Source organism: Nicotiana sylvestris, chromosome 12 (assembly GCF_000393655.2).
Source record: "Nicotiana sylvestris chromosome 12, ASM39365v2, whole genome shotgun sequence".
Classification (NCBI taxonomy): Eukaryota; Viridiplantae; Streptophyta; class Magnoliopsida; order Solanales; family Solanaceae; genus Nicotiana; species Nicotiana sylvestris.
In genome coordinates, this window is record NC_091068.1 from 121,960,527 (window position 1) to 121,983,609 (window position 23,083).

The following is a 23,083-nucleotide window of genomic DNA, read 5'->3' on the forward strand; positions in this document are numbered from 1 at the left end:
ATTTTGTGGTCATAAAAAAAATCTGATGATTTTATAGCTAATTATAACAAAAAGCAGAACAAAGTTGCATTGAAGTTATTTACTAATGTATGTTTCTATGTTGAACAACCAAATTTTGCCAGCAATAAAAGAGAACGAAAAGAGACTAATTAATAAACATTCAGACAGGCATTGAGGAAAACAAAAAAGAAACATCAGAAAGTCTCACACTTTAAATAGCATAAGTTGGCCGTAAATATTCCATAATGTCTGCACTCTCAAACATTTGTACTCGAGTATTTGGATCTTCTAATAGTCATTTGGCCAGGCCGGAGAAATCGGCTTATTTTGAGAAGTATTTTTTTTAAAAGTACTTTTGGAGAGAAATAGTTTGTGTTTGGCTAATCACTCTGAAAAGCACTTTTGAGCAATAATTTGTATTTGACCAAGATTTTCAGAAAATATTTTTTAAGTATCAAATTACGAATAAGGACATGCATAGATTTACTTAATATAGTTAATATTATAAGTAAATAAATAATCTCAAAAAATTATTATTACAGACAATAATTAAATCTTTTTATTTTATTTAAGTAAAATATGAAAATAAAATTAAAAAATACTTAATTCTTTTAATGTAAGTTAATATATTAAAATTCATTCAACAAATATAAAAGCATTCACCCCTATAGTCACTATATATTAGAAAGCTACCCTAAAAATAAGAAGAAATACTTATACATTAATATCCTAAGTATTAAGTTTAACGGTTATTGTGGTATATACTATATTTTGTTAAGGGTATTTAGGTAAGAAGAAAAGTCAAAACTGCTTCTGCTTCTACTTTTGGGAAGAAACTACTTTTTTCTGCTTCTCAGAAATTGCTTTTGCTTCTTCCTAAAAGCACTTTTTTCTCCAAAAAAAGTTTGACCGAACACCTCAAGCTAGGAGGAAAAAGTGTTTTTAGGAAAAAAAAAACACTTTTGACCTCTTGAGAAGCTTGGCCAAACAGGCTATAAGTAGGGTTGTCTAGATAAAATTAGAACCAGAACTATGTTCTCTTTACTAATTCTATAAACAGTGCATAATACAAAGATAGATTAGTATGTGCCACGATCTTTTTCTGTCTTGATGTTAATTAAAATTGGTGCTAAAACAATTTTGTTTGGCTAGTACTTGCGTGAGTTTATGATAGTAGATCTATATGTTGTAAATCGATTGTTCTCTTCTCTGAATTTAGATTATTAGGCATTATGTCTTCTAGAAATAGAAATACTAATATGTCATCTGAATTAATGTATTCTCAAGTCTTGTTTTCAATTTTATTCAAGATTGTGGTTGAATCCCTTAATTAGATATTTTTATTTTAAAGGAATTCGAGACTACCTTTTCGTAAGTATCTTTAGTTGTCTTTGGACATTGATAGATTTTGTGGCTTTCACTGTAGTAATCATCTAAAAGGACTACAATTGTTAATTTTGGACTTCATTGAAATCCAATGAATTTCACAAACAATCAGAACACTTCTTGAATTATGTTTGGGTTGCGTTTATGTTCTGATTTAAGGTTCACTGTTTTACATTTATTTATTTTCCTTCTTTTTATGATGTTTGAAATTAAACGAAATGGAATCTGTTTTGTACAACAGTAGTCAGATCTTTTAAATGGGAAATATGTTTAACAACTTTGCTGCTATTTTGAGTTCTTATAATTTTTTTAATTATAAAAATTAGCCCTTGTGGTAATATATCATCTTGCTTATATTCAGTGTGATTAACATTTGTTTAAGTTGTTTGTTAAGGTTAATTACTTAGATACCATTTTGAGTTTATATGATGTAATTAGGAGTAGCCACGACATCTTGAGTATTTGTGTAATGACTCGGCCGGTCGTTTTGAGAGTTATAGCCCCGATCCCCTATTAACTGCTTCCCCCATATCTATTTTCTGCTTTTATTACTTGCCGGGAGGTTTCGTTTTGGTTTTTGAAGTGTTTTGGGACACTTAGTCCCTAAACGGAGGCATAAGTCTTAGAATTTGGACCGTAGTCGGTAATGTATGAAGTCGACTTCAGAATGGAGTTCCGTCGATTTCGTTAGCTCCGTTGGGTGATTTTGGGCTTGGAGGCCTGTCCGGATTGTGTTTTGAAGGTCCGTAGCTTATTTAGGTTTGAAATGGCGAAAGTCAAATTTTTGGAGATTTGGATCGGTAGTGAAAATTTTGATATCGGGGTCGGATTCTCATTCCGGAAGTTGGAGTAGGTTCGTAATGTTGAATATGACTTGTGTGAAAAATTTGAGGTCTTTTCGCATGTGATTTGATAGGTTTCGGCATCGGTTGTAGAAATTTGAAGTTTCAAGTTCTTTAAGTTTGAATTAGAGGGTGATTCATGATTTTAGCGTTGTTTGATGTGATTTGAGGGTTTGACTATAAATTCGTATGGTGTTTTAGGTTGGTAGGTATGTTTGGTTGAGGTCCCAAAGGCCTCGGGTGAGTTTCGGATGCTTAACGTATCACCTTTGGACTTTGAAAGATAGCAGATTTCTAGTGTTTGTGGCAGACATTTTATTCATCGCGTTCGCGAGGGAGTTCTCGCATTCGCGCATCTAGGAAGACCAGCTGAGTTACTCTTCGCGTTCGCGATGTGGTTCCCTTGTTCCCGAAGATGTGGAACCTTGAGGCTACGCGTTCGTGACATGGTCCTCACGTTCCCGGAGAGGAATGGCCAGATGGAGCTTTAGGCATTTAAGCCTACGCGTTCGCGAAGAAGGTCCCGCATTCCCGTAAGGTCAGCCAGTGAAAGGTACGCGTTCGCGAGAGGTCACTCGTGTTCGCGAAAGAGGAATTTCTGGTCAACATTTTTTGTTCAACGCGAATGTGAGGCTTTGACCGTGTTCGTGAAGAAGGTTCACCTAGGCAGAATATAAACTTTTCAAAAACGAGGGTTAGGAGCTCGGATTTAGATGAGCTTTCGAAGAATTTTCAGAGACATCGATTGGGTAATGATTCTTCACTTGATTTTGATTATATCCCACTAATCTATCATTAATTTCATCATTAAATTTTGAATTTGTGTTGAAAATTGGGAAAAAATGGGAAGAAGTTCTTCAACTAAGATTTTGGATTTTGATTGAGATTTTGACATCGGATTGGGATAATTTTGGTACGAGTGAACTCGTGAGTGAATGAGTGTTCATATTTGGTAACTTTTACCCGATTTTGAGACGTGGGTCCGAGGAGGCTTTTTAGGGCGATTTTTGAATTTCTTGTTTAAGTCTTGATTTCATTAATTATATTAGTCTATTATAATTGTATTTATGATATGTAATTGCTTTTGGCTAGATTAGGACCATTCGGAGCCGGATATTCGTGGGAAAGGCATTTTGACCGATTGATTGAGCTTGGTTTGAGGTAAGTGGCTTGCTTAAACTTGTGTGGGAGAACTCCCCTTAGGATTTGGTATTGTTTTTTTATATGTGAGCGCCATATACGTGAGGTGACGAGTACGTACACGGGCTAGTTATTATAAAACCCAATTTCTGCTAAGTAATAACATGTTTTCCTTCTTATTTGAGCTATATCAGCATATGTTGTATCCTGTTAGCTTAGAATAACATGTCTACTTGCCTTAATTATTTATCTGAACTTTGTGCAGGATATTGTGGATCCCCTATTTTTTTCCTTGATTTGAACTTAGTCTAAACTGTAGGTTTTCTTGCTATAACTATTATTTCCGTTGTTTGAGCTGCATTTACATTGTGATTACGGAACGGTATTCCGGGGGATCCCCCTGTATATTTACTTTAGGACTACGAAACGGTATTTCGGAAGATCTCCCTGTCTTGCATAAATACTTTGGGACTACAAAACGGTATTCTGAGAGATCCCCCTGCACATTTATATTTGGGACTACGAGACTGTATCTCGGGAGATCCCATGTTGTTATCTCTGTGTACTGAGCTGTTACCTTTTGTCACGACCCAATTCCTGAACCTGGTCGTGATGGCGCCTCTCATGAAGACAAGGCCAGTCATTCAACCCAATTCATCCTTTTAAGATAATTAATTAACACAATTATAGTATAAATATGGTTTAATAATATCCAATAGCGGAAAGTATAGATAAAATACGGAAATCCAACCCAACTCAGCCCTAACGGGGGTGTCACAAGTCATGAGTTACTACAAAGTTTACTAAAATTCTACAAAGTATGGAATTAGGAACAAAGTCTGAAGATATCATAAATAACAGAAGATAAGGGAGAAAACGGGTCTGTGAATGTCATGCAGCTACCTCGATAACTCCGATGAAACTGAACAGCAGAAAACTCGCTCTATGCCTCAGGAATACTTGTACCTGCACACATGGTGTAGGGAGTAATGTGAGTACTCCGACCCAGTGACTAATAAATATAAATAATGACTGAAGGTAAGAAAACACGTTAAGGCACACAACATTCTATACAGAAGCAGTGAAATCATTTAAAATAACAATTCAGTGAAACATCATGTGAAATTTCTTTTAAACCAGTAAAACAGGTAATTTGGCAGTAAAATGACGAGTAGAAATCTGCCCCTCGGGCTCAATATCAAAACAACAAGTAGAAATCTGCCCCTCAGGCTCAGTATCAAAATAACAAGTAGAAATCTGCCCCTCGGGCTCAGTATCAAAATAATAATTAGAAATCTGCCTCTCAGGATCAGTATCAAAATAATAAGTAGAAATCTGCCCCTCGGGCTCAGTATCTCAGAATAGTATCAGCCCCTCAGGCTCAGAACAGTATGAAGCAACCAGTCAATGAAATAAGAGCACATAATTATTATGACAGATAAGGAATAAATGCAAGAGTGCAATGCAATACATATGACGGTACCCTCTAGTACCCACTGCGGCATGCAGCCCGAGCCATCCATATTTAATTATCGACGACGGCGCTCACTGGGGGTGTGTACAGACTCTGGAGGGGCTCCTACAGCCCAAGCGTAATATCAAGCCATCTTGTGGCATCAAATCTAGTCCTTCGGCCTCATATCAATATCAATATAATCACCCAGGCTCTCGGCCTCAATATCAATGTAATCAACCAGGCTCTCGGCCTCAATATCAATGTAATCAACCAGGCTCTCAGCCTCAATATCAATGTAACACTGTTGCGGCGCGCAACCCGATCCATGCTCAGTCCAGAAATCATCATAAGACCCTTGGACATTCGTAAAACAATAGTTCTCAGCCCGAAATATCATTTAAGTTTTCAAATCTTAGAAAGATAGCTGAGTTTGCAATACAGTATTTAAAACCTTGGACTGAGACCAAATGATATGCAAAATATGCGAAAATAGTGATATCAATCCCTAAAGGATTCAAATAATTGGCAAGAAGCCCAAATGTAACAATCAAATCTAAGTAAGGATGATTCTCAATTTAGTTCAAGTAGAAAACACGGTAAAAACATCTCTCGGGACGGACCAAGTCACAATTCCCAATGGTGCTCTACTCCACGCCCGTTATCCGGCGTGCAAGTCACCTCAATATAGCGTTACGATGTGAAATTCCGGGATTTCAATCCCTCAGGACATCATTTGCATCAATTACTCACCTCAAGACGGCCAAAAGTCTAGCTCGCTATGCCCTTGCCTCTCGAATTGGCCTCTTCGTGCGTCGAATCTATCCAAAATCAGAACGAATATGTCACATTGTGCTGTAGGAACAATACCCAATCGAAAATAACTGAAAAACATCAAAATCCCGAAATTTGGCAAAACCTGAGCCTCGGGCCCACTTCTCGAAATTCAGAAAAATTAACATCAACGGATTCCTTATCTCGCCACGAGCCTATACATATAAAATTTACCAAAATCGGACATCAACTCGACCCTCAAATCTTCAAATCTTCAAATCTTATTTTCAAATCCCTAGGCCTAAATCCCCAATTTACTCCTCAAAAACATGTAATCTAGTCGGATTATTCGATGATAATTCAATATTATGGAGTAGAAATGATCACAAGTGACTTACCTCAAGATTTCCCATGATTTCTTGCTCAAACATCGCCCCAAGCCGTGTTCTTTCACAAGAAAAAACGTGAAAATGAGCCAAAAAAAAAACAGAACAGCACTAATAAAGCCCATTATTGTCGCTAAAAGACCTTTCCGGTCGCTAAAGGTGCCAAATCTGGTCGCTAAAGGTGCACACCAGAACCTCTGCACCAGCAATATTTATTTTCACTAAAAAGGCTCTAACTCCACCATACGAACTCTGAATTCGATGATTCTTGTTCCTATGAGTTACAAATAATGATACGAACATAGTCCTTCAATCGAAACTCAATTCGGAGCTTGTTTGCTCAGTGCGATATCCATTTCGCTCGTTAAACAACTAACAGATGTTTCACGTCAAAAACCCAATCGCGACTTGATGAAATTAGACCAAACTTACCAGATCAGTCCTATAATTCATTATCAAAATTCTGAAAGTTTCGAAATCAAATTTCAATCTCTAAAACTAAAAATGGACCTTTGGATCATTACATGCTTATGCTCAAAACGACAAAAAATCTTCCAAAAACTCTTCCAAAACTTATCTGAGCCTCATGTGACCCCGACCAAACATGCCAACATAATTCATAACATTATTCAAACCTCTTCCAATCATCAAAATACCTCAAACAACATCAAATTACACAAAACTCATCGAATTCAAGCCTAATTTTCTAAAAACTTCCGAAATACACTTTCGATCAAAAACCCGACCAAACCACGTCCGAATGACCTGAAATTTTGCATACATATACCAAATCACCTAATAAAGCTACAGAAACTCTCGGAGTTCCATTCCGACTCTCGGATCAAAATCTCACCTATTAACCGGAATTCGCCAAAATACTAACTTCGCTAATTCAAGCCTAATTCTACACCAGACCTCCTAAAATTACTTCCGATCACACTCCTAAGTCACAAATCATCCCCCGAAGCTAACCGAATCATCGGGATTCAAATCCGAGCCATCTAACACATTAGTCAACGTCCGGTTGACTTTTTCAAAACAAACCTTCCTTAAAGAGACTAAGTGTCTCATTTCCTATTAAAACTAATCCAAATCAACTCGTTCACACTCAACACTGATAATGAAGCATAAAGAAATAGGAAATGGGGAAAACGTGGAGGTAACTCATGAGACGACGGGTCGGGTCGTCACACCTTTTATGATTTCATTCTTGTTAAGTTTCAGTCTTTATTTTACTGTGATATTTCATTCTGTCTTGTTTTTATTATATATATATACCAGTAGGGCCTGACCTAACTTTGTCACTACTCGACCGAGATTAGGCTTGGCACTTACTAGGTACCGTTGTGGTGTACTCATGCCCTTCTCTGCTCATATTTTTCGTGTGCAGATCCAGGTACCTCGTACCAGCCGTGTTCTTAGCTGTTCAGTTGCTGCCATTCCAGAGACTTCAAGGTACATCTACCACGTCCACAGACCTCGTAGTCCCCTTCTATCCTTTCTGATGTTGCTTCCCATTTATTTATTCTAGTATAGATGCATAGAACAGTTAGAGATTCATAGAAGCTTGTGACTTAAGGCGTTCCAAGTCTTGGGAAAATTGTGTACATTTTGAGAGTGATTATTGTATATGCCGAGTGACATTTCAAATAATTTTAAATTATGTGTTATTATTAGTTGTTAACTTTTAAGTTTTCATTTCAATTCCGCAAAATGTTAGGCTTACCTAGTCGTAGAGACTTGGTGCCGTCACGATAATTTACAGAGGGGGAAATTTGGGTAGTGACAAGTTGGTATCAGAGCTCTAGGTTCATAGGTGTCGTGAGTCACAAGCCAGTTTATTAGAGTTTCGCGGATCGGTACGGAGACATCTGTACTTATCTTCGGTAGGCTATGGAAATGTTAGGAAAAATTTCACTTCTTTGGATTCCTTGTTGTGCAAAATTATCGACTTCGAAATTCTAAACTTCTATCTTCTATTCTCTCACAGATGGTGAGGACACGTGAAACCGGAGATGACCAGGCACCCGCACCCCCTGTTAGAGCCGCCAGAGGCCGGGGCTGGGGTAGATGTCGAGGACGCCCACGTGGTATAGCCAGAGCACACGAGCGAGTTGCTACAAAAGGAGCCACCAGTAGCTCCAGTCGGAGCGCAGGCACCTGAGACACCTACTACTACACCAGCTCTTCAAGAGACCCTTACACAGTTCCTGAGCGTGTTCGGCACTCTAGTTCAGGTAGGGTTGATTCACCTTGCCCCAACCACATCTCAGGCTGAGGGAGGGGCACAGACTCCCGCCGCCCACACCCTAGAGCAACGGGTTCAGGTTGATCAGATTCCTGAGGTTGTACCAGTGCCACCTATAGCCCTAGTTTAGCCCGAGGGTAGAGCAGTAGTTTATGTGGAGGAGTAGCGTAGGCTCTAGAGGTATAGAAGTACGACCCTCCTACATTTAGTGGACTAGCGTCAGAGGATGCTTAGGGATTTCTGGAGGAGTGCCACCGTATCCTCCATACTATGGGCATAGCAGAGTCGAGTGGGGGTTTCTTTCACTGCGTTTCAACTTAGAGGAAAAACTTATCAGTGGTGGCGTGCTTATGAGTTAGACAGTCCGGCTGAGGCAGCTTCACTTAAATGAACTCAGTTCTCGAACATGTTTTTGAGAGAGTATGTCCCTCAGAGCGTTAGGGACGCATGGCGCGCATAGTTTGAGCAGTTGTGCCAGGGTGCTATGACTGTTTCAGAGTATGCAGTTCGTTTCAGTGTTTGGCTAGACATGCACCGACCTTGGTTTCTACAGTTCGAGAGAGGGTTCGTCGGTTTATTGAAGGGTTCCATCCCAACATTAGCATGGCCCGGGAGTTAGACACTGATATCTCATATCAGTAGGCTGTGAGTATTGCTAGGAGAGTAGAGAGCATGCTTGCTCGGGAGAGAGAGGAGAGAGAGTGCAAGAAGTCTCGAGAGTCTAGCCATTATTTTGATGTCCATGCACCAGCTGTAGTTCGACATGATAGGGGCTATGTGAGCCACCTCGTTCATTTAGCTCTTCCAGCTTCTAGTGGTATTCTAGCTCCTCCTAGGCCCCGAGAGCCTTATTATGCACCTCCAATATCTTGTCTGCCTCCTGCACGGGGTGCTTTTAGCGGCCAGTCCAGCAGACCTGGCCCAAGCCAGCAACAACAGCCACACCCTCCTAGAGCTTGTTTTGAGTGTGGAAACACTCGTCATATGGTGAGGGATTGCCCCAGACTTAGGAGGGATGCACCTCCACAGCCATCTCAGCCATAGCATGCTCCATAGGGTCCCTAGGATATGATTACAGCACCAACTACCACTGCACCTATTCAGCCAGCTCGAGGTGGTGGTCGGGGAGGTAGAGGTTGCCCTAGAAGGGGAGGCCAGGCCAGATACTATGCCCGTCCTGCTCGTACAGAGGCAGTTGCTTCCGACTCTATCATTATAGGTATTGTTCCGTTCCGTCATAGAGATGAATCAGTTCTATTCGATCCAGGCTCCACTTATTCCTATGTGTCATCTTATTTTGCCCCGCATTTGGGCGTATCTCAGGTTTCTTTGAGTTCCCCGGTTTATATGTATATTCCTGTGGGAGATTCTATTGTTGTGGACCGCGTGTACTGGTCGTGTTTGATTATTGTTAGTGGTTTTGAGACCATAGCTAATTTATTATTGCTCAGTATGGTAGACTTTGATGTTATTTTGGGTATGGATTGGTTATCGCCCCATTATTATATTCTTGATTGTTATGCTAAGACCATGATACTGGCTATGCCAGGTTTACCGTGATTAGTGTAGAGGGGTACCTTAGATTACACTCCCAGCAGAGTTATTTCATTTCTTAAAGCTCAATGAATGGTTGAGAAGGTGTATGATGCGTATCTAGCTTATGTGAGAGATGTCAATATTGATACCCCTACAGTTGAGTGAGTCCCAATAGTGAGGGATTTCTCTGATGTGTTTCTAGCTGATCTTTCAGGCATGCTGCCCGATAGAGATATTGATTTTGGCATTGATTTGTTGCGGGGCACTCAACCCATCTTTATTCCTCCATATCGTATGGCCCCTCCTGAGTTGAAGGAACAGTTACAGTAATTGCTTGATAAGGGCTTCATTTGGCCTAGTGTATCACCTTGGGGTGCTCCTGTCTTGTTTGTGAAGAAAAAGGATGGTTCTATGCATATGTGCATTGATTATCGCTAGTTGAACAAAGTTACAGTAAAAAACAGGCATCCTTTGCCTCGTATTGATGACCTATTTGATCATTTACATGGTGCCAGAGTGTTTTCCAAGATTGACTTGCATTCAGGTTATCAGCAGTTGAAGATTCGGGAGCCGGATATCCCGAAGACTACTTTCAGGGCTCGGTATGGTCATTACAAGTTCTTTATGATGTAATTTGGGTTGACCAACGCCTTAACAACATTTATGCATTTGATGCACAGTGGGCCTTATATTAACTCATTCGTCATTATGTTTATTGACGACATTCTGGTGTACTCCTAGAGTCGAGAGGATCATGAGTAGCACCTGAGGACTGTGCTTCAGACCTTGAGAGAGAAGAAATTATATGCAAAGTTCTCAAAATGTAAGTTCTGGTAAGATCCCATGGCATTTTATGTCACGTGGTGTCGAGTGAAGGGATTAAGGTGGATCCGAAGAAGGTGGAAGCAATGCAGAGTTGGCCCAAACTGTCCTCAGCTACAGAGATCCGGAGCTTCCTTGGATTGGCGGGGTATTACCATTGATTTGTTGAGGGATTCTCATCTATTGCAGCAACTATGACCAGGGTGGCCCAGAAGGGTGCTCCGTTCAGGTGGATAGAGGAATGTCAGGAGAGCTTTCAAAAGCTCAAGACAGCTTTAACTACAGCCCAGTATTAGTATTGCCTTCAGGTTGGGGGCCTAATACTGTTTATTGTAATGCTCGCGAGTTAGTCTCGGCGCGATGTTGATGCAGGACTATAGGGTGATTGACTACGCGTCCAGACAACTGAAGGTGCATGAAAAGAACTATCCCATCCATGACCTTTAGTTAGCAACTATTGTTCATGCTTTGAAGATTTGGCGGCACTATTTGTACGGTGTCCCTTGTGAGATTTACACTGATCACTGGAGTTTGCAGCATCTGTTCGAGCAGAAGGATCTCAACTTGCATCAATGGAGATGGTTAGAGCTACTTAAGGATTATGATATCACCATTTTATACCATCCCGGGAAGGCCAATGTGGTGGCCGATGCCTTGAGTCGTAGGGCGGAGAGTTTGGGGAACTTAGCATATTTGCCAGCAGCAGAGAAGCCATTGACGCTGGATGTTCAGGCCTTAGCCAACCAATTTGTTAGATTGGATATTTCTGAGACGAGTCGAGTTTTGGCTTGTGTGGTCTCCCAGTCTTCTCTTTATGATCGTACCAGGGAGCGTCAACATAATGACGCCCATATGCTCGTCCTTAAAGACACGGTTCATCACGGTGATGCTAAGGAGGTCACTATTGGAGATGATGGTGCATTGAGGATGCATGGCAGGCTATGTGTGCCCAATGTGGATGGATTGCGTGAGTTGATTCTTCAGGAGGCTCACAGCTCGTGCTACTCCATTCATCCGGGTGCCACGAAGATACATCATGACTTGAGGCAGCATTATTAGTGGCGTAGAATGAAGAAGGACATAGTGGAATATGTAGCCCAGTGTCTAAATTGCCAACAGGTGAAGTATGAGCATCAGCGGCCGGGTGGATTGCTTCAGAAGTTAGAGATTTCAGAGTGGAAATGTCACGACCCTAAACCCGGACCCGGTCGTGATGGCGCCTATTATGAAACAAGGCCAGCCGACACAACTCCCCAATACATTTAAATAGTTATAATAATTCAATTTAAGTCATTAATAAGTAATAAATCCCAAAATTAAGTGAAATAGAATAAGTGCGGAAATAGATACAACCCGATATCGGGGTGTCACCAGTCATGGGCATCTAAACAACCATCTAAAAGTAAGATGACTCTACATAGTCTACTACAAATCCAGTACAAATGAAAATAAAGATAGGAAGGAGAAGCACTAGGTTGCGAATGCCGAGCAACCACCTAGTGAACTCCGGACAGGCTGCTGGAAGCAATCAACCCTCGCTAGCAGGACCCGAGGATCCTGAATCTGCACACAGGGTGCAGGGAGTAATGTAAGTACGCCAACTTAGTGAGTAATAAAGTAAAGGCAACTGAGCGATAAAACAACACATAAAACACAGCAACATGCTACAAAGAGGCAGTATAAAGCCAATACAATGCAATAAAACAGTGAAAACTTATAAAAACACCTTAGTTTAGCAAAAACCTTTTTAAAACATCTTTTAATAGTTCAAACGAGTAAATGAAAACAGGGAGAAAATATAGAAACACAAATCAGCCCCTCGGGAAAAATACCAGCAGAACTAGCCCCTCGAGCAATAACATGGAACAACATCAGCCCTTCGGGCTATATCATGTCTCACACTGGGTACCCGCGCTCCCTAGGGGTGTACAGACTCCGGGAGGGGCCCCTTACGTCCCAAGCGCAATATCAAGCCATCTTGTGGCATAATCAAATAGGCTTTCGGCCTCATATCGAGCCATCTTGTGGCATCACAAATCGGCCCTCGGCCTAATAATCATGAATCAGCACAATACCGCTGCAGCGCGCAGTCCAATCCCATAATAACCTCATAACACAGACCCTCAACCCTACTTAGTCAAAAATATCTAAAAGACACTCGGGCATAGTAAAATATGATGCTCGGCTCAAAATATCATTTAAGGTGTCAAAATAGAGTAAACATGATTGAGTTATGAAAACAGTAGAATATGGCATGATTGAGTACAAGTATAAAGTCAAAACAGTGAGGAATGGTAGTAAAAATCCCCTAAGGGTCCAAAACAGTTGGCGCGAAGCCCAAATATGGCATTCAGCCCAAACCATGATGATGGCAGACAGTTTTCAATCAAATACACAGTAAAACAGTCATACAGGATGAACTAAGTCACAATCCTCAACAGTGCACGACCCCACGCTCGTCATCTAGCGTGTGCATCAACTTAAAATAGCACAACGATGTGAAATCTGGGGTTTCATACTCTCGGGACAAGATTTACAATCATTACTCACCTCTATCCTGTCCAAACTCTAGCCTGCGATGCCTTTGCCTCTCGAATCGGCCTCCGAATGCTCCATATCTAATCAAAATCAGTGCACAACCATCAAAATATGCTAAGGGAACAAAGCCCACTCGAAAGTAATCAACTTACAACACAAATCCCGAAATTGGCCAAACCCGACCCCAGGGCCCATGTCTCAAAATCCGATAAAATCACATCAATAGACTCTTTATCGCTCCCCAAGTTCATTCATATCAAAAGTACCAAAATCAAATCACAAATAGCCCCTCAAAACCCTAATTTTAGGTCTCCAATTACGAGCCCTAGTTCTTTAATATTTAGGCTTAAATTCTATAAATTCCATGATTAATTAGGTAGAAAACATATTAGGATTGAGTATTAAGCCCATAAATCTTACCTCCAAGTGTTCCCCCTTGATTCCCTCTTCAATCCCTTTCAAAAAGCTCTAAAATTGCCCAAAAATAGAGGAACTTAGGCTAAAAATCACGGATATGGCCTTTTAAAACATTCTGCCCAGCACTTAAAACTTCTTAATTGCGATCGCGGGACCTCCATCTCGATCGCGAAGCACAAGCTCTTCAAACCCCAAATTTACCCTACGCGAACGCGTCATCTCACACGTGAACGCGATGCTCAAACATCCTACACCTGCGTGATCGCAAACAAGGGACCGCGTTCGCGATGCACAAACTAAATGTCAACCTCTAGTCTACTTAACCCTACGCGAACGCGACCTTTCAAACACGTCAACGAACAATAACCTCACAGCCTCACACGATCGCATCGCCAACTTTGCGAACACGAAGTATAACCTGAACTGCCCCTACATTAGCTCTACGCAATCGCGAGCCTCCTCACGCGATCGCGATAAAGAAAAACCTGCAACAGAACTGAAGCTAAAATCTGCAACTTTTCAACATGCAATTTGATCCGTTTAACCACCCGAAACTCACTCAAGGCCCTCGGGACTTCAACCAAACATGCCAACATATCCCATAACATCATTCAAACTTGTTTCGACCCTCGAAACACTCAAAACAATATCAAAACAACAAATTTGCATCGGATTCAAGGCCCTCGGGACTTCAACCAAACTCCCAAATTCCGCTTTCGATCAAAAAGTCTATCAAACTACGTCCGAATGACCTAAAGTTTTGCACACACGTCCCAAATGACACGACGGACCTACGTCAACTCCCGAAATTCCATACCAACCCCTATATCAAAATCTCACCTATCAGCCGGGAAATGCCAAAATTCCAACTTCGCCAATTCAAGCCTAAATCTACTCCGGACCTCTAAAACCTATTACAATCACGCTCCTAAATCTCAAATCACCTCTCGAAGCTATGCGAACCATCGGAATTCAGTTCTGATCCCTTTCTCAGATAAGTCAACATCCGGTTGACTTTTCCAACTTAAACTCACTCAAAAGAGACTAAGTATCTCAAACCTTACTAAAACTTTTCCGAACCCGAGCCAACCAACCCGATAACACATAGTATCGATAAACAAAGCAATAAGAAGCAAAAATGGGGGAAACAGAGCGGTAACTCATGAAACAACCAGTCGGGTCATTACAGGAAATGGGAGCAAATCATTATGGATTTCGTTGTTGGACTCCCACGGACTCAGCAGAAGTTTGATGTAGTTTGGGTGATTGTGGATAGACTGACCAAGTCATCTCATTTCATTCCTGTGATGACTACCTATTCTTCTGAGCAGTTGGCTCGAGTTTATATCCGCGAGATTGTAAGACTTCATGGCGTATTGGTATCTATCATCTCTGACCGGGGTACGCAGTTTGCATAATAGTTCTAGAGGGCCTTACAATAGGAGTTAGGTAATCGGGTGGAGTTGAGAACATCATTTCACCCCAGACAGACGGGCAGTCTGAGAGCACTATTCAGATTCTTGAGGATATGCTCCGTGCGTGTGTGATGGAGTTTGGAAGTTCTTGGGATCAGTTCTTGCCCTTGTAGGGTTTGCCTACAATAACAGTTATCAATCCAGCATTCAAATGTCACTGTATGAGGCTCTGTATGGTAGGCGGTATCGGTCCCCAGTGGGTTAGTTCGAGCCGGGCGAGGCTAGATTATTGGGCACAGACTTGGTTCAGGATGCCTTGGAGAAAGTTAAGGTAATTCAGGATAGACTTCGCACAACCTAGTCCATATAGAAGAGTTACACAGACTAGAAGGTTCGCTATGTGGAATTCATGGTTGGAGAGCGTGTCTTGCTCCGGGTTTCGCCTATGAAGGGCGTTATGAGGTTCGGAAAGAAGAGCAAGCTGAGCCCAAGGTTTATTGGCCCCTTTGAGGTGTTGCGGCGAGTTAGGGAGGTTGCTTATGAGCTTGCCTTACCTCCCAGCCTAGTAGGAGTTCATACGGTATTTCATATTTCGATGCTCCAGAAGCATCACGGTGATCCATATCATGTGTTGTATTTCAGTTTAGTCCAGTTGAACAAGGATCTACCCTATGCTGAGGAGCCAGTGGCTATATTGGACATGCAGGTTCAAAAGCTGAGGTCAAAGAACATTGCTTCAGTGAAGGTTCAGTGGAGGGGTCAGCTGGTCGAGGAGGCGACTTGGCAGACCGAGCAGGATATGGCACAACCGTTATCCTTATTTTTTCACCACTTCAGGTATGTCTCTATGCTCGTTCGAGGACGAATGATTGTTTAAAGAGGGGAGGATGTAATGACCTGGCCAGTCATTTTGAGAGTTATAGCCTTGATCCCTTATTAACTCTTTCCCCCGTATCTATTTTCTGCAATTGTGACTTGCCGGGAGGTTTCGATTTGGTTTTTGGAGTGTTTGGGGACACTTAGTCCCTAAACGGAGGCTTAAGTCTTAGAATTTGGATCGTAGTCGGTACTGTGTGAGTATGACTCTGGAATAGAGTTCCGTCGATTCTGTTAGCTCCGTGGGTGATTTTGGGCTTAGGGGTGTGTCCGTATTGTATTTTGGAGGTTCGTAGCTTATTTAGGCTTTAAATGGCGAAAGTTAAATTTTTGGAAATTTGGATCGGTAGTGGAAATTTTAATATCGGGGTCAGATTCCAATTTCGGATGTTGGAGTAGGTCCGTAATGTTGAATATAACTTGTATGTAAAATTTGTGGTCTTTCAGACGTGGTTTGATAGGTTTCGGCATCGGTTTTAGAAATTTGAAGTTTCAAGTTCTTTAAGTTTGAATTGGAGGGTGATTCGTTATTTTAGCATTGTTTGATGTGATTTGAGGGCTCGACTAAGTTTGTATGGTATTTTAGGATTGGTTGGTATTTGGTTGAGGTCCCGGGGGCCTCGGGTGAGTTTCGGATGCTTAACGGATCACTTTTGGACTTTGGAAGATAGCAGATTTCTGGTGTTTGTTGTAGACATTTTCTTCATCGCGTTCACGAGGGAGTTCTCACGTTCATGTAAGGCATCTGGGAAGGCCAGCTGAGTTACTCTTCGCGTTCGCGATATGGTTCCTGCATTAGCAAATATGTGGAACCTTGAGGCTACGCATTCGCAACATGGTCTTCTCATTCGCGAAGAGGAACTGGCAGACGGTATTTAAGCCTACGCATTCACGAAGAGGATCCCGCCTTCGTGTAGGGGCAGCCAGTGAAAGGTACGCGTTCGCGAGAGGTCACTCGCGTTCGCGGAAGAGGAATTTCTGATCAACATTTTTTGTTCAACGCGAACGGGAGGCTTTGACCGCTTTCGCGTAGAAGGTTCACCTGGGCAGAATATAAACTTTTCAAAAATGAGGGTTAGCCATTTTTATCAAAATTTGAGTTTGAGAGCTTAGATTTTGATGAGATTTCGAGGGATTTTCATAAACATCAATTGGGTAATGATTCTATACTTGATTTTGGTTATATCCCGTTAATCTATCATTAATTTCATCATTAAATTTTGGATTTGGGTTGAAAATTGGGGAAAATGGGAAGAAGTTCTTCAACTAAGATTTTGGGTTTTGATTGGGATTTTCAAATCGGATTAGGATAATTTTGGTACGAGTGAGCTCGTGAGTGAATGGATGTTCATATTTGGTGACTTTTACCCGATTTCGAGACGTGGGCCCGGGGAGGCTTTTTAGGTCGATTTTTGAATTTCTTGTTTAAGTCTTGATTTCATTAATTAGATTAGTTTATTATAGTTGTATTTATGATATATACTTGCTTTTGGCTAGATTTGGGCCATTCAGAGACATATATTCTTGGGAAAGGCATTGTGACCGATTAATTGAGCTTGGTTCGAGGTAAGTGACTTGCCTGACTTTGTATGGGGGAACTCCCCTTAGGATTTGGTACTGTTTCTGATATGTAAGTGTCATGTACATGAGGTGACGAGTACGTACACGGGCTAGTTGTTGTAAAACCCGATTTTGGCTAAGTAATAACCTGTTTTCCTTCTTATTTGAGTTATATCAGCATGTGTTGTATCCTGTTAGCTTAGAATAGCATGTCCACTTGCCTTAATAGTTTATTTGAATTCTGTTCAGCATGTTTAGTGGATCCCCTATTTTTTTTCCTTGATTTGAACTTAGTCTAATCTGTAAGTTTTCTTATTGTAACTGTTATTTCGGTTGTTTGAGCTGAATATTTACTTTGGGACTACGGAACGGTATTCCTGCATATTTACTTTGGGACTACAGAATGGTATTTCGAGAGATCCGTTGTTGTTATCTTTGTGTACTGAGCTTTTACCTTGTATGATTTCATTCTTGTTAAGTTTCAATCTTTATTTTACTGTGATATTTCATTCTGTCTTGGTTTTGTTATATATATATATATACCAGTAGGGCCTGACCTGACTTTGTCACTACTCGACCGAGATTAGGCTTGGCACTTACTAGGTACCATTGTAGTGTACTCATGCCCTTCCCTGCATATGTTTTTCGTGTGCAGATCTAGGTACCTCCTACTAGCCGCGTTCTTAGTTGTTCAGTTGCTGCCATTACGGAGACTTCAAAGTACATCTGCCGCGTCCGCAGATCTTAGAGTCCCCTTCTATCCTTTCTGATGTTGCTTCCCTTTTATTTATTCTTGTATAGATGTATAGAACAGTTAGAGATTCGTAGAAGCTTGTGACTTACAGTGTTCCGGGTCTTGGGAGAATTGTGTACATCTCGAGAGTGATTATTGTATATGTCGAGTGACATCTCAAATGCTTTTAAATTATCTGTTGTTGTTAGTTGTTAACTTTTAAGTTTTCATTTCAATTCCGCAAAATGATAGGCTTACCTAGCCGTAGAGACTAGGTGTCGTCACGACAATTCATGGAAGGAGAATTTGGGTCGTGACAAGTTGATATAAAAGAAATTAAATTGTTTAATCATATAAAATTCAGTGATTAATATTATAATGATATCTATTTAGTCCTATTATCTCATTAAAATGGTAACTCGACCCTACAGGGAGGTAACCATTTTGGTGAGATTAATTGGAATGAGATAGTAAACCTTTAAGTTGAAAATTATCTTATGCCCACAGGTATAGATTAATTTCTATGTGTTTTGGTTTACTAGTCTAATAAAGCAAAGTATATGCATGGGTTGCAGCCTCTGCCCACGGGAGGGTTTAAAATTTGCTTAAAATCGGTATTTTACACGATTCACCTTTGATGGATTGTACTTCATAGCTTATGCATGTTTATCCTTGTTTTGCAGTCTTTATCGCTTTTCCTACCACTATTTTTAATGAGAATGCTCAAATTCCAATGCTTTCTGGTGACCATTATGCTGAATGGTAGGAGAAAATTCCTTCTCACTTTAGGGTGCTCGGATCTGGACCTGGCACTCCATGTGGAAGAACTATTCCCATGGAATCAAGTACTCCAAAGGCTAAGGCTAATTATGAGCGGTGGGAGTGATCTAATCGCTTAAGTTTAATGCTCGTCAAAGCCCATATAAGCCAAAGTATTAGGGGTTCTATCCCTGATAGCGATAAGGTCAAAGCTTACATGAAGGCAATTGATGAACAATTCGTAAGCTCTGACAAGGCATTGGCCAACACCCTTATGAAGAGACTATCAAGTATGACTTTCTACAGAAGTCGTACAGTGCGTGAGCACATTATGGATATGAGAGACATTACTTCTAAACTCAAGTCCCTTGAGGTTGATATGTCTGAACCATTTCTTGTGCATTTCATTCTCAACTCACTTCCTGCGGAATATGGTCCGTTTAAAATTTCATACAACACACATAAGGATAAATGGTCAATCAATGAACTTTTGACCATGTGTATTCAAGAAGAAGAGAGGTTGAAGCATGGGACACCTGAAAGTGTTAATATGGTGACTCATGGTAAGACAAATGCAAAGAAGGGCAAAAGTATTCCCATGAAGAAAAAAGCACCTTTGACAAAGAAGCTTGTCGTTTCTGTAAGAAGAAGGGATACTAGAAGAAGGATTATCTGAAATACAAGAAATGGCTTGAGAAGAAAGGTAATTTTACCTTTGTATGTTATGAATCTAATTTTACTGAAGTTTCTGATAATACATAGTGAATTGATTCTGGTGCTACAGTTCACATTGCCAAAATCATCCAGGGCTTTCTAACTCAAAGGAAGCCGATAGGAAGTGAACAATACGTCTATTCGGCAATAGGACATGTTTACGTGTAGAAGGCGTGGGGATTATAAGTTCATTTTCAAGGATGATTTTCACTTAGATTTAGAAATTCTAGAATATTCTAGAAATTTAATTTTTCTTTCAAGACTATCGATTAGTGGTTATGATTTGAATTTTCATTATCCTTCTGTGAAACTTTTGAAAGATAATGAAGTTATTGGTTTTGGAAGTTTGAATGGGAATTTATATAAACTTGAGCTAGACCCCACATTTGAATGCAATGTTTTAACTTTGCATGATGAAGAAATTGGCACTAAGCAATGTATTATTAATGAAAAGTCATCAAGTCTTTGGCACAAGAGATTGGGACACATCTCTATTGATAGAGTTAAAGGGTTGGTTAATGATAGAGTTCTAAAAGCTCTTGATTTTTCTGACTTTGGGACTTGTGTGGACTACATAAAGGGTAAGCAGACCAATAAATTAACTAAAGGTACCAAAAGAAGTTCTCAATTGCTTGAGATCATACATACAGACATCTGTAGACCTTTTCCTACTCCATCCTTGAATGGTGAGAGATATTTTATCTCACTTATTGGTGACTATTCAAGATATATGTATCTCTATTTTCTATAACAAATCAGAAGCACTTGATGCTTTTAAAGTTTACAAAACAGAAGTGGAGAAACAAACTGGTGCTCAGATCAAAATTGTAAGATCTGATAGGGGTAGAGAATATTATGGTAGATACACAGACAAGGGACAAGTTAGGGGTCCATTTGTTGAGTTCCTTGAAAGTGAAGGTATAATTTCCCAATATACCATGCTAGGAACACCACAACAGAATGGTGTAGCAGAAAGAAGGAATAGCACATTAATGGACATGGTAAGAAGCATGATTAGCAGATCAAGTTTACCTTTATCCTTATGGAGTGAAGCCTAAAAAACTGTTGTGTATATTTTAAATAGAGTTCCATCCAAGGCTATCTCCAAAACACCCTTTGAGTTATGGAAAGGATGGAAATTTAGTTTAAACTATTTACATGTTTGGGGATGTCCAGCTGAAGTGAGGGTTTACAACCCATAACTTAAGAAGTTGGATGAAAGAACAATAAGCAGTTATTTTATAGGCTATATGGTTAACTCTAAGGAATTTAGGTTTTATTGTCCTTCTCATTCTCCTAAAGTTTTTGAGGCTAGAAATGCTAAATTTCTTGAGGAACATGAAAAAAATGGGAGTGGTTTGACTCAAAGGGTGGAATTGGAAGAAATAAAGAAACCACCCGTGGTACCTTTATTTAATAGAAACTTGAATGTTGCTCAGAAAAATTCTCATGAATTATCTGAACAACAATAAGTTCAAGAGCCACCACCACTTGAGGAGTCATATGAAGATCAACCTGCTTTACTTGAACCCACTGAAGAAGTGTTTGTACCAGTGGGCGTGAGAAAATCCTCAAGAGTTCAAAAACTAACAATTTCTAGTGACTATATTGTATATCTCCAAGAGTCTGATTATGATATTGGACTAAAAGATGATCCATGTTCGTTTTCACAAGCCATGAGTGGAGAAAACTCCATACTTTGGTATGATGCCATGAAAGAAGAGATAGAATCCATGGCTAAAAATAAAGTCTGGGATCTCGTCGAATTACCAAAGGGATCATCTATCATAGGTTCAAATGGGTCTTTAAAACTAAAAGAGATTCATCTGGTAATATCGAACGATATAAAGCCATACAGCCAAGGGTTTTACTCAAAAGGAAGGCATTGATTACCATAAAACCTTCTCTCTAGTATCAAAGAAGGATTCATTGAGAATAATCATGGCAATAGTAGCTCATTTTGATTTAGAGTTACATCAAATAGATGTGCAAACAACTTTCCTGAATGGAGATATTGAAGAGGAAGTATACATGCGCCAGCCTGAAGGATTTTGTGAAAAGGACAAAAGTCACCTTATTTGCAAGTTGAATAAATCCATTTATGGGCTAAAGCAGGCTTCCCGCCAATGGTATATTAAATTTCATAATGTTGTTTCTTCATTTGGATTTACGGAGAACATCATTGATCAGTATATATATCTTAATATAAGTGGGAGAAAATATATTTTTCTAGTCCTATATGTGGATGATATTTTGCTTGCAAATAGTAATTTGGGATTGTTGCACGAGACTAAACAGTTATTTATCTAGAATTTTGAGATGAAGGATATGGGTGAAGCCTCTTATGTCATTGGCATAGGGATTAACAGAGACAGATACCAAAGATTACCAGGACTGTCTCAAAAGGCCTACATTGAAAGAAATTTGGAAAGATTCGGGATGAAGAACTGTTCACCTATAGCAGCACCCATAATTAAAGGTGACAAATTCTCTTTGAATCAATGTCCACAAAATGCATTGTAAAAGGAACAAATGAAAGACACTACCTATGCTTCGCTTGTTGGGAGCCTTATATATGCACATGTTTGTACTAGACCTGATATTGCTTGTACGGTAGGAACGCTTGCCAGATATCAAAGTAACTTTAGTCTTGACCATTGGAAAGCTGGTAAATGGGTTTTGAGATATTTGCAAGGAACCAAGGATTTTAATCTCACATACAAATACTCTGACTCATTGAAGGTGATTGGATATTCAGACTCTGATTTGAGTGGATGCAAAGACACTGGTAAATCTACTTCACGATACATTTTCCTTCTTGCTGGAGGTGCTGTGTCTTGGAGAAGTGTCAAGCAGACCATTGTTGCAGCATCCACAATGGAAGCTGAATTTATATCATGCTATGAAGCGACATCACATACGTTATGGTTGAAAAACTTTATTTCCGGTTTTGGGATTGTCGATTCCATTTCAAGGCCATTGAGAATCTTATGTGACAATTCAACTGCAGTGTTCTTTTCTAAGAATAATAAAAGTGGCAGCCGAAGCAAGCACATCGACATAAAGTACTTAATGGTTAGAAAATCCTTCACTCCGGAAGGGTAGGTTCCATACCGACAAGACCTCCTATCCCAGAATCCGCTCATTTCACACCAACTAAAGCGGAACTTAATCAGACTATGTGAAGAAGCAATATACGAGTTTTGAGCATGTTAGTACTACTTTGATGATTGTTGATCCTATGACTAAAGGTCTGTCGGCTAATATTTTCAAGGATCATGTAACCCATATGGACCTTAGTAGCTCAATTTAGCCTTAGTTTATTCTCTAACAGTTTGTTTAGACATTATGTTTATTTTGATAGACATGACAGTGCACACTTTGATTTTTCATGTATTATTTTGTGATCATTGGATCAATTAAGTTGGACTTTAATGACTTATATTGAGTTCATTCCTAAAGTGTTGACACTTTGTTAGAATAT

General features: G+C 40.1%; 2 protein-coding genes across 2 annotated transcripts; both read left to right on the forward strand.

Moving 5' to 3' along the window:
* Nucleotides 1–19,030: 19,030 nt before the first annotated feature.
* On the forward strand, nt 19,031–19,561 carry LOC138883639 (uncharacterized). Its single transcript, XM_070164334.1, has one exon. The coding sequence runs from the start codon at nt 19,031–19,033 to the stop codon at nt 19,559–19,561; it is 531 nt and encodes a 176-aa protein (XP_070020435.1).
* Nucleotides 19,562–22,131: 2,570 nt separating this feature from the next.
* Nucleotides 22,132–22,704, forward strand: LOC138883640 (secreted RxLR effector protein 161-like). The gene has a single exon (XM_070164336.1). It carries the CDS (start codon nt 22,132–22,134, stop codon nt 22,702–22,704), a length of 573 nt encoding a protein of 190 aa, XP_070020437.1.
* Nucleotides 22,705–23,083: the final 379 nt, after the last annotated feature.

Bases quoted from the DNA above. Each gene is read 5' to 3' on its own strand.
- LOC138883640 (XM_070164336.1), top strand. From the start codon at position 22,132: ATGAAAGACACTACCTATGCTTCGCTTGTTGGGAGCCTTATATATGCA.
- LOC138883639 (XM_070164334.1), top strand. From the start codon at position 19,031: ATGCTCGTCAAAGCCCATATAAGCCAAAGTATTAGGGGTTCTATCCCT.